Source organism: Carassius auratus, linkage group LG36F (genome assembly GCF_003368295.1).
Source record: "Carassius auratus strain Wakin linkage group LG36F, ASM336829v1, whole genome shotgun sequence".
In the NCBI taxonomy this organism is placed as follows: domain Eukaryota; kingdom Metazoa; phylum Chordata; class Actinopteri; order Cypriniformes; family Cyprinidae; genus Carassius; species Carassius auratus.
This window is the reverse complement of record NC_039295.1, coordinates 1,647,527-1,661,286: the sequence shown is the minus strand read 5'-3', so window position 1 is coordinate 1,661,286 and position 13,760 is coordinate 1,647,527. Positions and strand designations below refer to the sequence as shown.

Here is a 13,760-nt window from a genome sequence, read left to right as displayed (position 1 = left end):
CTCTGATATCAGATATAACAGTAGCCTAATGTTATCAACAATTTCCTTGTGCATTTTTTTCACAGCTTTTTTTTTTTTTGTTTTTAACAAGCAAACATTTACAATGGTGATATTGCCCATTTTCAAGACAAGAGTTCTTAATAGTCAATAGACTAGAGGCACATGTTTGTAAATAGTCCCATAAGGTAGTGCAAATTTGTTTTTTGTTTTTTGTTTTTTTTTACTACCAACAAGTCTCTTTAAAGAAAAAAAACAGTCCATTCATCTGCTCCAGCAAAAATGGCAAAAAGTTCCTCGCAAAGGGAAAAAGATTCAAAAATTGTCAAAACGATAGTCTCAAAGTGTCCACAATTTCAAAACTGCACAACAGTCCACTTTCTTAATATCTGATAACAGTCCATGGTTTTTGTTTTGCCATAGTTTCTTACTATGCGCAATACACAGTCTCTGGTTAATGTGCTATACAGTGGCATTTCATACCTTCAACACAGTCCATACAGTAACTTATTATGGGAGATAAGTTCATGTGGTAGCAATTCAGTTAATAGCACATACTGTATGAGGGCTGGGGGTAACAAAGTGGTGTTGCTAACCAGGGTGCCACAGCTGTCATTGCCCTAGATGCAAAGTGTGGGTAGTGGTTATTGCCTACTATCTGCACATTGTAGCACGATGGGGTCCCAAGATTGTCATATGTAAACTTTTTTGGTGGCTGTCGCTTTCTCCTGGTGAACTGGTACCCATTTTCCTCCTCTGAGGTCCTGTCCTTGGACACAGGCACTTCAGTTGTTTCATTAACAGGTAAGCCTCGTTGCATTGTGTCAACAGTTGATCCGTTTTCATCAAGTTCTTGTCTTTTTTCAGGTGCAGATGCAGGTTCTGGAAGTCCTATCTCTAGTTCGGCTTGGGGTGACTGTGGCCTTGGTTCCCATACTGGAGACCTAGATCGAGGTTCAGAAGATACTGGCTGTGGTGGTAGCTTATCCAGTTTTTCTGGGGAATCACCGCTTTCTCGTGGTCTTATCTGATAAGGCTCCACTAGGAAGAAGTACTCATCCTCTTCGCTTTCATTATCACACTCTGGTTCAATTTCTCTTTCCTTGGGGGGCTGAGTTCTGCTGCTCTTCGGTTCCTTTGGTTTGGCACCTTGAGTTGGTGTGATTTTAAGAGGTAGATGGTCACATGGAAGAAGAAGATTGCGATGCAAAACTCTTGATCTACCCTTACCCTGTTCAGGTTTTACTTCGTAAATTGGTGCATCACTCGCAACCTGGCGTGTGACAATGTGAACTTCATCTTCCCAGTAATTCCTCAGTTTCCCGGTTCCACCTCTTGGACTCAAGTTTTTCACAAGGACCCTGCTTCCTGGGAACAGATCAGTACACCTCACTTTTCGATCGTAATTTCTTTTGTTTCTGTCAGCATACTTGTTTGCCTGTTCTCTTGCTATCTCACAAGCTTCCTGCATCCCTTTCGTCCATTGCTCCATGTACTCATTATAACTTTGAAAGTTGTTGTCTGAGTTGAGACCAAAAAGAGCATCGATGGGCAGCCTTGGTGTACAACCGAACAGCAGATGGAATGGTGAGAAGCCAGTCACATCACATCTAGTACAGTTATAGGCAAAGATTAATTTGTTGAGTGCATCCTTCCAATTCGATTTTTGTTTTTCAGTCAGGGTTTTCAGCATCTGCAGTAACGTCCTGTTAAATCTTTCCACCTGCCCATTTCCCTGTGGGTGGTAAGGGGTGGTCCTTGAGCCAGCGACGCCACTGTACTTCCTGAGTTGGGTGAGTAGCTGATTTTCGAATTCTCCCCCTTGGTCGTGGTGAATCCTGGACGGAAACCCAAACTTGAGGGCAAAATCATTGAATAATCGTTCAGCCACTGTTTTTGCTGACTTTGAGGTTGTGGCATAAGCCTGAGCAAATCGGGTGAAGTGGTCGACAATTACTAAGATATACTCATAGCCCCCCTTGCATTTGTCCAAATGTAGAAAGTCAATTGACACCAATTCAAAAGGGTGGGTTGTTTTGATACTTTTAAGGGGTGCTCTTGTCTCACGGCATGGTTTTTTTTGTTTGATGCAGAAGCAGGTTCTCAGGACATAGTTCTCAATGTCTTTCTGCATGTAGGGCCAGAAGAACCGATCCCTAATGAGGCTTGTGGTGCGGTCGAGGCCCTGATGACCCATCTCATCATGCATTTCCCTTAGAACAGTTTTTCTGAATTGAGTTGGTAATACCAGCTGTGTCCTTTGAGATGTGTGGCGGAAGAGAATGCCATGTTCATCCAGCTTCAGCTTATCCCATTCTCTCAGAAGAACTTTGGATGACGAGTTGACCGAACGCCACTGCTGAGGAGGCCTAGATCCAGTTTGCAAGTGTTCAATGATTCCTCTAATGTCCTTGTCATCCTTTTGTGCTTGTCTAATTTCTTCTTTTGACAGGGGTTTGAGGAGTCCCTCATTTTCCTCCCCACATATTAATACATTCTGACAGGCTACAGCAAGGGAGACATCTGGATTATTCTGGAGCTCCACCGCTTGAATCACAACTCCCACACATTCAGAGGAGAACTCTTCCGTGCATTCTCTCATTGTCGTTTCCAGATCCGTTGGCATCCTGGAGAGTGAGTCCGCATCTATATTTTCTTTACCTGGACGGTAGCGGATGGTAAAGTGGAAGTCTGCGAGCTCCGACACCCATCTACACCCGGTGGCATTCAACTTTGCAGAGGTCAGCACATAGGTCAATGGGTTATTGTCACTAAACACTGTAAAGGTTGGTGCATAATACAGGTAGTCTCTGAATTTCTCAGTGATAGCCCATTTTAGAGCTAAGAACTCCAGCTTCCCACTGTGCAGATGATAATTTTTCTCTGCCGCTGTCAAGGTCCGGGAGCCATAGGCAATAACTCTCAGCTTGCCATGCTGGTTCTGGTATAGAACGGCACCTAACCCTTGATTGGATGCGTCTGTATGGAGGATGAACGGCTGGGAGTAGTCTGGAAATCCTAAGACTGGAGGCTCGATCAAGCAGTTAATCAACTTTTCAAGGATCTCTTGATGGTGTTCTGTCCACTCAATTGGTTTACTTGATGACACCACATGATTCCGTTTGTTATTTTTTTCTTTGTGTCTTCCTTTTCTCTGTGGCTCATTACCATCAGCCTTACATTTTAGCAGGTCGTAGAGGGGACTGGCGATCCGGGAGAAGTCTTTAATGTATTGACGATAGTAGCTGAGCAGGCCCAGAATCTTGCGCAGCTCTCCCACAGTGCTTGGTTTCCGTTCCTTTAGTGCCGTTACAGCAACTGTGTCTGCTGGATCAATACGACTGCCTTCAGCTGAGACAATTCTGCCCAGATAACGCACCTCCTTCTTAAAGAGCTCACATTTTCTGGGTTTTAACTTCACTCCATGGGACTGCAGCCTTTGCAGTACTCTCCTTACTGCTTCCACCTGTCCGTCAAAAGTCTCAGTAAAGACCAGGATGTCATCTAAATATGGTATGCATATTTTGTCTCTCAAACCTTCCAGACTTTCCTCCATAAACCGTTGGAATGCAGCAGGTGCATTCATGAGGCCGAAAGGGATACGGATCCATTCATAGAGACCCCACGGTGTTGTGAATGCAGTAAGGTACCTACTCTCTGGGGACATGAAGCCTTGATGGTACGCCTTTCCCTGGTCAAGCAGAGAGAACCACGCATTGCCCCCAAGGCCATCTAGGATATCCTGCACCCTGGGTATTGGCTGGCGATCAGGGATTGTTTTGCTGTTCAGGTCCCTATAGTCAATACACAGCCTGAGGCTGCCATCCTTTTTACGGACGCAGACAATTGGGGACGAATAAGGGGAATGAGACTTAGCCACCCATCCTTGAGCAATCAGGTCGTGTAAGTAGTCCTTCATTTCCTGGTATAATGGTTTAGGGACTGATGTATACGTGCGGGCAACGGGGGTGTTATCATTTAATGAAATACTCAGTTGCAACCCTGGAACACAGCCAATAACATCATCTGACTGCGAGAAGGCATGACATTCTTCCCGCAACATCTGCTTCACTTGTTGTTGTTGAGGCAGAGTTAAATGGCTCAAATCTACTGGAGGGTCCCATGAATCTCCGTTACTGTCTCCTTCCATTGTTTCCGGTAGAACCTGAGTGACAGAGGTTGTGGCTGCAGACTGTGGACTTGCTATTGGTAAGACGGACTTGACTGGCTGCAAAGTTCCTATCTCGGTTTTACCACTGAGCATGATGTCATGGTCTGTTCCATTCTGCACAATGACAGTAATCACTGGGCGGGCTCCCCTTTTCAGAATGTGGAGGGTATCAAAAAGTTCAAGGCCATCAGGGTACAGTGGGTTAACAGGTGGTTCAAACAGCAGTACACTTTCTTGTTTCACGTAAGGCACTTTTACCAGACACTGAATCTGCATAACGGTGTGCTTCAGTATGTTTACAGGCTCTTTCATGGTTCTTACTATGTACTCGCTGGAAACATCTGTAGTCACCAAACTGATGAGGGTATGTACACTTTTCTTCTTTATGCTGGGGAAAGCATTTCTAACAGTCTTGTACAAACACACATTAGTCACATCATGAGATCCATTTGTTTCATTCTGTCTCATTATTTGTTCTATCACATTATACCCAATGATGGGTCTGGATAATTCATGGTCCTTCAAGACGAGCACAGGAATTTTTAACTCTTTCTCATCGGTTACAGGGGATGCCAGCTTGAAATTCAATTCCACCCATCCGCTGTATGGCATGTTTGTTCCATTGGCTGCCACCAACCGCAGACTGTCTGGTGCTTCAGTTGCCTCAGAAATGTTTCTCAATGTCACTGTAGGTGCGTATTTGGCTTTCCACTGCTCATCTATAATGCATACTTGAGAGCCTGTGTCCCATAATGCTTCTGTCTTTTTCTTCTGTAGATAACAGGTCACAAGGCATTGTTTGCCTACTAAGGACGTGATGGCAGAATGCTGGTTAACTTGACAAGGGGCAGCTAAAATATTATCAAGCGACTGAAACTCAAGCTGTCTCTCATGGCCCATGCTACATTTCTCGTATTTTGGGGACTTCCCTACTGCTCGGGTCACACCCTGTCCCTCGGGGGCAACCCGCTCTTGTTTAACGGAGCTCCTATCTGAGGCCTGGCACCTTTACTCCTACAGCCAGCTGAGAAGTGTTCGCTGCTGCCACAGTGGTAACAATGGGTGCAAGGTTCTTCTGCTTTCCGCTGCTGGCAATGGAAACATTGTCTGGCTAGTGAGGAACGGGGCTGGCGGAACTGACGTGGGTACTGTGGTGGTGGCACCATATACTGTTGGGAATAATGCTGCGGTGCTGCAAAACTTGATGGCTGAGTTGCATAATTGAAGGACATGGGATGCTGCTGAGGAGAAGGATAAACAAACGGCTGCCCATGGTGAGTTTCTGGCACTGAATAATGCTGATGAGGCTGGAAAGAATGTTCTTGTGAAGCAGCAGACAACTGAACTGGGTTGGCAGGTGGAAAAGGTATCTTCTGTTCCCTCACCTGTTGTTGGCTTTGTGAGAACTGGTGTGGAGACATGTATGGACCTGCCTGTCGTTGATATATAGCCGTATCTGGCTTCCAGGTCTGATGCTCTTGAACTTGGGTCCATCCTGATGTCTGTTGGGAACCCTGAGATGAGATCTGATGCTGTGAGGACACTGCTGCTGCTGGTTCTTTGTTGTAGACTGCAAAACACTGCTGAGGAACAGTTGATGGCTGTTGGATTGTCTCTTTAATCTGCATGATATCATCACTCAGGCTTTTCAGTTGTGACATTAAATCAAACTTAGACTGTTTGGACTGAGATTTTTGTTCAGGGGCAGGCTCGTTTGGCTGCACAGCATGAACGGTAACATTTTTCTCATATTTTCGTCTGCTTTGCCTTTCAGACTCATTGGAACAAGCCACATTGAGTTTCTCCAGCAACACTTCATCTGGAATGGTGGGGTCTGATAGGTATGGTTGAAGTTCACTTTGGATGCGGTCGTTTTGCAATCCAGTCAAGACTGTGTGCAAAAACATATTCTGAACTAGGGCAGGATCATATTTTAACCCTGAGTCATCCTCCTGAGAAGCAAACAAAATTTTCTGTCTCAGATCAAGAGCTCTTATTAGGAAGCTTTGTGGCGTTTCTCTAGAGCGCTGAGCTTCTGTGGTGAGCTGCTTATATAGTTCAGTAGCATTTTTTTCCTGAAAATGAGAACGGAGTATCCGTCTCAGTGTTGGGAGTGTTAATCCTGCCTTTCCTTCTAGATAGCTCCGCAGCTGAAGCCCTGGTGTGATAGCTCTGATGACAGAATCTACTATTTCCTGTTCTACATAGCCCTTGTTGAGTCCACCTTCTATCTGCCGTGCCAGACTAGAAAATGAGAGCCGGTCTTTCTGCCCTAGATCTCCTATGAGACCAGAAATCTTGAAATCTTTCTGCCATGTTGAGGTAACTTGTCTCTGAAATGTGGGTTGAGAATAAACTTGGCCATGGTCTTCATATGTATGTCTGTTTACTGCATTTTGTGGTGCTGTAGGACTAATGTGCATTGCAGAAAACAATTCAGTTGCACTTTCTCCACTTCCTTGCATTGCCCTCTGGACTGTGTTAACATCTCCAGGTTTATTCTCCACTCTCTCTGTAGCCTGTTCTGAAGCATTAATTGTTATTCCCATTAGCTGGCTCAGTTTATCATTAATTGTTAAAAGTTCAGCCATGCCGCCATCTTCTAGCTCTTCTAGCTCAGCTCTCAGTAGATAGTTACTAAGGAGTCGCAACAGATACAAACGAGTTACATTTGTCTCATCCTCTCGTGTCAGGTGAAGGAAGACACTGAGTTTTGCCAGCTTTTCAAGTGATAGTGTGCATAATTTCTCCCCAATTTCATCCTGAAGATGTTTAAGCTCCTCCATTTTTGTTACTGTGTAGACAGGCTGTTCAGAGTAGTGTTTACCTTACTGACTTGACCTGGATGCCACTGGTCACAAACTGAACCCCCAGCGCATGCACTGCTCAATAGACTTTTTTTCTTTTCACCACTCGTCCTGAATGCCTCACACTGCAGTTCATCTGGGTCACTAAAAAGGGGATGATGTTGCTAAATGGGCTCTACCGGTCAGGGAGTCACTCCATCAAACATCAATCCCGGTGCCTCCAAGATTGTAATACTCCTGTAAAGGATGATATTAAATGAATGAGCGTTCAAGCGATGTTTCTTCACCGATGCTTTATCATGAATCAATACAAATGATGTGAATTGCACATGTGCATAGTCTCACACTTTTCAACAGTATATTCACAAATGCATAGTATCAACACAGTATTGACTTAGATGCTGTTACTGTAACCACAAATCACAATTTATGACACAAGGCCAGGTATGTAAATAGGTCCACTCGACTACATAGTCTTCTCTGGGCGTCATACATACATTTCAGTGAAAAAGCATGAAATAAACTCATAACAGAAGGAATAAGGAATAACAACATATATAATGAATAAAGTATAACATGAAATGCATATAACAGTACATGTATTTCACATCCGTGTCCTAATAACCAGCGTGCGATCTAATCACGGCACATTTATGCTAACCATGTGCTCGGATTTGATGGTTAACATTAGACCGAGTTTATGAGAATATCAATCATATGCATCTCGAAAAACAAACAGTATAGAGAACAGCTTTTCTTACAAAACGATTAAAGCAGTGATGGTGTGTCTTGTGTACATTTTATACCTGTAAAGGATGATATTAAATGAATGAGCGTTCAAGCGATGTTTCTTCACCGATGCTTTATCATGAATGAAGCATATCGCGAGAACTCCCGCACGCAGTGGCGCGCACCTTTTCATTCAACCAATCACACACATCCATCTCCAGCTGATAATATGCATATTAAATCGGAACGATAACTCTTATGAAAAATCCCGAAATAGTTGCAACATGTATTTTGATTAACACAGCATTTATAATATGATAGAAATTATATAAATAAAATATAAATCAAGGAAAATGGATATTGCCACATGAAATATACACAAGAATAAACTGAAAATAATTATAATTATGACAATTATTCAGGATACCACAAGAACGATGTGAAATGCTCGATCGAGCGAGATGCTGCAAATGATCAAACGTTACATACAGAGAGTATAACTGATTAGCCTACATATAATCTGGATTATGTAATCAGATTAAAAAAAATAAGTAGGGTATTTGTAATTAGATTAAATTATATTTTAATCCTCCTGCAGTTATTTTACGAACCCCTTTTTGGGAAACCTTGATGTAATGTAATAATGCACTTCATTTTGTTAATTACAAAAAATGGAATGTATTTTGATACTCTTTATATTTTTATAGCAATATGGTTCAAGATTGTCCTATTTAAATCAATGTGCTAAACAAGTTATACCAAAAGTAACCTAAAAGTAACCAAAAAGTAGTCTGATTATATTAGGCTTACCTAAAAGTTTTTATTTATTTATTATACTTATTAGAGATATTTGAAATATAACGATTGAATGTAATATAAGGTGAATGTCGAATGTATGTATATGAGGCGGGAACTGTTGTGTGGCCGCTGGCGGACGGAACTAAATCGAGCAGAACTTGTTTCCCGGATGAGTCGGACGTGTTTTCCCAGCGCACAGCACACAGACCCAAGCATGGACGAGACAGCACAGAGAATACTGGAGCATTTGACGGAGGTCGAAGTTGCTGCAGAAGATATTCTCAGTGACAAACAACAGGTGGGTTTGAATGATAAAAGTAGTAAATTATAGCCAAACGTACAATGAGACATTTTTCTTAAATAGTGTTTAAATGTTGCCAGATCGTGGATCTGGATTCGCGGAGAAACAGAAACAGAGAAGCACTTGGCGCTTTAAGAAACCATTCCTCTAACGGCAAGTACAAACACATACAGTGTATGCAGATCTCACCAATACTGTCCGACTTCGTTTATATTGTGTTTATTGCTGTTATTCCTGCCGTTTAGCACCCTTTGCTGTTCTTCAATACATTTTCCACAATGTTTATATTCTGCCTTGTTTTATTAGTGGCTTGCACTGATCTGGTTACTGGTTATGTATCCTCCTGGGATCATGTATGTATGAATGCGTTGTATTTATTTATATATTTATATAATATTTTATAGCTGTGTCCCAGGAGGCTATACATGAAATTATTGCATTAACACCAAAACCTTTTACATTTACACCATAACATCATGTAAAACAAATGCTGCTTTTTGCATTTTTGGATGATGATTTGTTACCTATGTGCTTCTACTTTGCACCTGACAGTACAGTTTACTCCAATCTAATCTAGATCATGTGAAGGTGTGTTTTGGAAATATGTTCATCAAATTCCCCCCAGAACGTACCAGATCCATGATCCTTAAAGGTGAGTATGTCTTCTTCAACCACATTTTTGTCTGGATAATACATTTTGACTTGTCTGAGTGTTTACTGAGGTCTATTGCTGTTATTATATTGTTCCCAACAGACCAGGAGCAGCTTGACAAGGAAATATCTGACCTCCGCAAACAACTAAAAGCAAAAGTAAATCGTCTCAATGACTTGCAAGGTAGAGCTGCTTTACCAGCCTGATTCGTTCATGGTTTGTCATATATAAAAGTCAGTGTATATAGCTACAGAGTTAACTATGGGTTTACTGCCATATTAAAACTGTGTCAGGTTACTGTCACAACTTTTTAGTAGATATCAGAGCATCTTATTTTTTCTGTTTTGATTTGTTTCTTGCACAGGTAAGCCTGAACTCAGAGGATACAACCTTTCTCCTCTGAGCAGTGATGAGATTAAAGCAATTGGCACCCTGATTAAGAAATAATGTTCACTATCTTCCTGGACTGTCTCGAACCTGAGGGTAACGCTTGGACTGTTACCTGTGTGTCGGAGCGTTGAAGTATCTGCAAACCACCTGTGACTTTACTAACTCAGCAGAAGAACTTTTTCATTGACTGTTGGGGACTGGTCTTCATCATTCACTGCTTTTACATGGAGTTCATGTCCAAGTCTTGCCTGTGTTTTGTGATGTGAGAACAGAGTAAGCCAGACTAATGCTAAAATGCTTGGATGGGTATTTCCACAACATGTAGCCAGTTGTTTGTTACTTCCACAGGTTTTGTTATAAACCAGATACAAACAGTTTGAATTCAAGAAAGTGTCTAATTTCTGCACTTACTTTCTATGTTGTAAAATGAAAATGTATTGATTTTACTCTGTTAATTAAATGATGCATCTCTGATTTTTGCTTTCAGTTGATTTAACGTTCGTTATGCTTTACCCCATTGTTTCCTCTTGTCATAAATGTGGGGTAAATATTACACTGTACACCTAAATCAAAAATGTTTTTTTATCAGCTGTAACTGAGTTTCTCAATGGGTCTGTAAGACACGGGAGTGGACAAGTGGAATCTGAAAAAATAAATAAAGAAAGTGTTCAGTTCCATAGATAAACTAACCGATGTAGTCCAAACACCTGGTTTACTAACCAGTAAAGTTGCTATGCACGAAGACTGAAGGCCATATTAAACCATATTACACAGCTTTGGCAGGAAAGCAGTTTCAACCCTGTTAGATGCTCTGTCTCTAGGTGGCAGTGTTTCTTTATTTCTAGTGAATGTGTGGTGGTTGAAATGTACTTGTGTTAACAGTAATCATTTATTGGGCCGATGGTGATTGTAAAACTCTCCACTCTACTGTTATGAAATTATAAGAATACAACTTTTAAATGAAGAGAGGCATCAGCGACTAAACATCCTGTCAATACATCTTAGCAGTTTAATGAAATGTCAGGAAATGCTCTGTGGCAAAGGAAGGTTAGCCAGGTTGCGTGCAGTGGTACAGTCCTGGATTCGGTCCAGTGTGATGCATTTATGAGTCAGATGAGGTGGGAAGCAGAAGTCTGTTCTCAGTTATATAATCTCCAAACAAGACATTCCACTAGAGGAGAACGACATGTGAAAACACATTCAACAGGTTCATAACATACAGTTATGCAAAGCTGGCCTAATGTTGTGTACAAAAATACAGTGATAATGATTTGTTCTTAAGATCGGTGTGAGGTTGTTGGGAAACGGAGGTCTTTACACACTTCACATGAGACGGAAGGAACCGAGAACAATCCTCTGTCGTGCGTACAGTCATAATGATCGAATAGCATCGAGTTTGTGCAGAGATGAGTCAAAGCTGAGACTGTCTGTTCCTGTCGTATTCGTGCCCCATTATTACAAACATATAATTTAAACACTTGCCAAAAGAGAACTTTGAATAGAATTCCACAACAATTTGCTGTTTGTATGTCCATGACTCAACATCTACAGACCCAAATACTGAATAGTTTCAAGATAATGCTGCATGGGCTTTCTACAAAAAGCTTCTCAATAAATGAAGCGATACGCACAGTATTTTGAAATAAGATGGCAGTGCAGTTGTATCGTGTTTTGGTGAGTTGTCATTGCAGGAATATTGTTGCCTTTGGCTGTTGAATTATGCAGTGACTTGCGTTCTTATTTTCCTTGTGAGAGCAGGAGCAGACTGTAATCAACACTTCTGTCAAAACTTTGACAAGTAAATTACAAATCAACTCAACATCTTCCATAAAGCTTACTTTGGACTTGCTCCTTGTTTAGTGGTTAAGAGCTAGACAGCTCTCTGCTCATCTGATGTGTTCTGGAAATCTTAGAAAAATATTTATGAAGTATTCAAAAATCTAAAAGGCAACCGTTTCTCAAGAGTCCTTTCTTGTCCCAGTAAGACAGTGTCCCTGAGCACAAAGTGCTTTACTCTGTAAACACTGCTTTACTGTTTAGACTGATGTTGAAGATGATGTTTTCTGGCCTACAAAAAGCCTCAGCAAACATCTTTGTGATAAATAGAAAGCGTGACTTTGCCCCATTGCCCGAGATCACGCCTCTACATCACTGATGCTCCGGTCTGAATGGGAGCAAATTCCCACAGCCATGATCCAACAACTAGTGGCAAGCCTTCCAATAAAAGTGGAAGTGCATGTCTGTGACTAATGTACATACCACAAAAACACAGAGTGTAATTATTATATATATATATTTTGTGGCAGTATGAGGAAAAGTAGTGAATTAAAACCACTATCGCATGGTTCCCTTAAGATTAATCATAAATCAAAACTTTATGAACACCAGACGAGACTCTGCGCTTTCTCAAACAAGAATAGACCACTAGCGTGTTTCTACTCAAAAGCTTTGCATTTCAGGTTGTTGGCTCATCTTGTGCTGTCTTAGTTTTTGGAATGGCAGTATTTAGTTTTAATGTAGATGAAAAAAAAATGCAGATTATCAGACAATAACCTCCGTCTTAAATGCATCATAAGTGATCGGAATGTTACTCCTAAATCAAAATGAAAATGAAATGAAAATGAAATAGTATTACAACATTGGTATGCACCTTATAGATTAGTTCACATTGCAGGGATTTAAATCTTCTGTTTTGATTGTATTCCTTAAGCCTGTGTTTGTCTGACTCCAGCTAATTCTCGAGGGACCACCACCCTGGGACTCATGCCACTGTGGTTTCTATTTGAAAACGAGACTTTGCAAGTTTTGTTGAACTAACTGAAGCAGTTATTGTGATTCCCTTTATTATTATTCATGAACAAGAAAAATAACAAGCAACAGAATTAAGTAAATAACGCCCAGCCACTGATGGGTGGGACTTTCATGAAGAATGCCACCCTGGTCTGAGATGGTTTTGACAGAAGTGTTATAGTGTTACAGTAAATTAAACACAACCTAATGCTCTCATTCTCAGTGTGAGGGCTAGTAGAATGGTAAGATGATATGCTTATTGTGGATATGTAGAAGTAGGACTTGGCTATACTTTATAAAACACGTAAACACTGCTCCATGCTTGCCCCTCAGTGGCATTTATAGCTACTAAAAAAATACATTTTCTAACTATTCCTAGATGGTTTGTCTGATTTAAACAAAAACGATCTATGATCATATTCAAACCCAGCTGGTAATATATATATATATATATATATATATATATATATATATATATATATATATAATATTTAAATTTGTTAGTCAACCTGTTCTCAAGCAAACAAATAACGTGCAAATGAATTTAATGAAGAGTCTGTCAAAACAGTGGTCATGCCACCTATTGGTCAGGAGGTGTAAAAAATGGCTTCTGAAGGGTTTGGCCAAAAATCACGAGACGTTTCTTTACAGTCAGTGTGGCATACCAAGCCAAAGACTATAGAATACCCAAGACATGTCACTTGTGTAGTTTTGAATGGAGAAAAGGCAATGCTTAATATAGCAATCACAGGAAGCCCCTCCTTCTGAATGAAATAACCAATTGCTGATCGATAAAGTCAGCATGTCACTGCAGCTTCTGTTAGAAGTCAAGTCAAGTCAAGTGCTTTAAACAAAATACATTGCATCAAAGCAACTGAACAACATTCATTAGGAAAACAGTGTCTCAATAATGCAAAATGATAGTTAAAGGCAGTTCATCATTGAATTCAGTGATGTCATCTCTGTTCAGTTTAAAGTGAGTGAGTGATGTGACATTCAGCCAAGTATGGTGACCAATACTCAGAATTTGTGCTCTGCATTTAACCCATCCAAAGTGCACACACACAGAGAGCAGTGAACACACACTGTGAGCACACACCTGGACCAGTGGGCAGCCATTTATGC

General features: G+C 41.1%; 1 protein-coding gene across 1 annotated transcript; it reads left to right on the top strand.

The window, feature by feature from the left end:
- Positions 1-8,640: 8,640 nt before the first annotated feature.
- On the top strand, positions 8,641-10,319 carry pdrg1 (p53 and DNA-damage regulated 1). Its single transcript, XM_026240800.1, has 5 exons — positions 8,641-8,800; positions 8,884-8,956; positions 9,381-9,455; positions 9,558-9,638; positions 9,820-10,319. Exons 1-5 carry the CDS (start codon positions 8,672-8,674, stop codon positions 9,900-9,902), a joined length of 441 nt encoding a protein of 146 aa, XP_026096585.1. The 5' UTR covers positions 8,641-8,671; the 3' UTR covers positions 9,903-10,319.
- Positions 10,320-13,760: the final 3,441 nt, after the last annotated feature.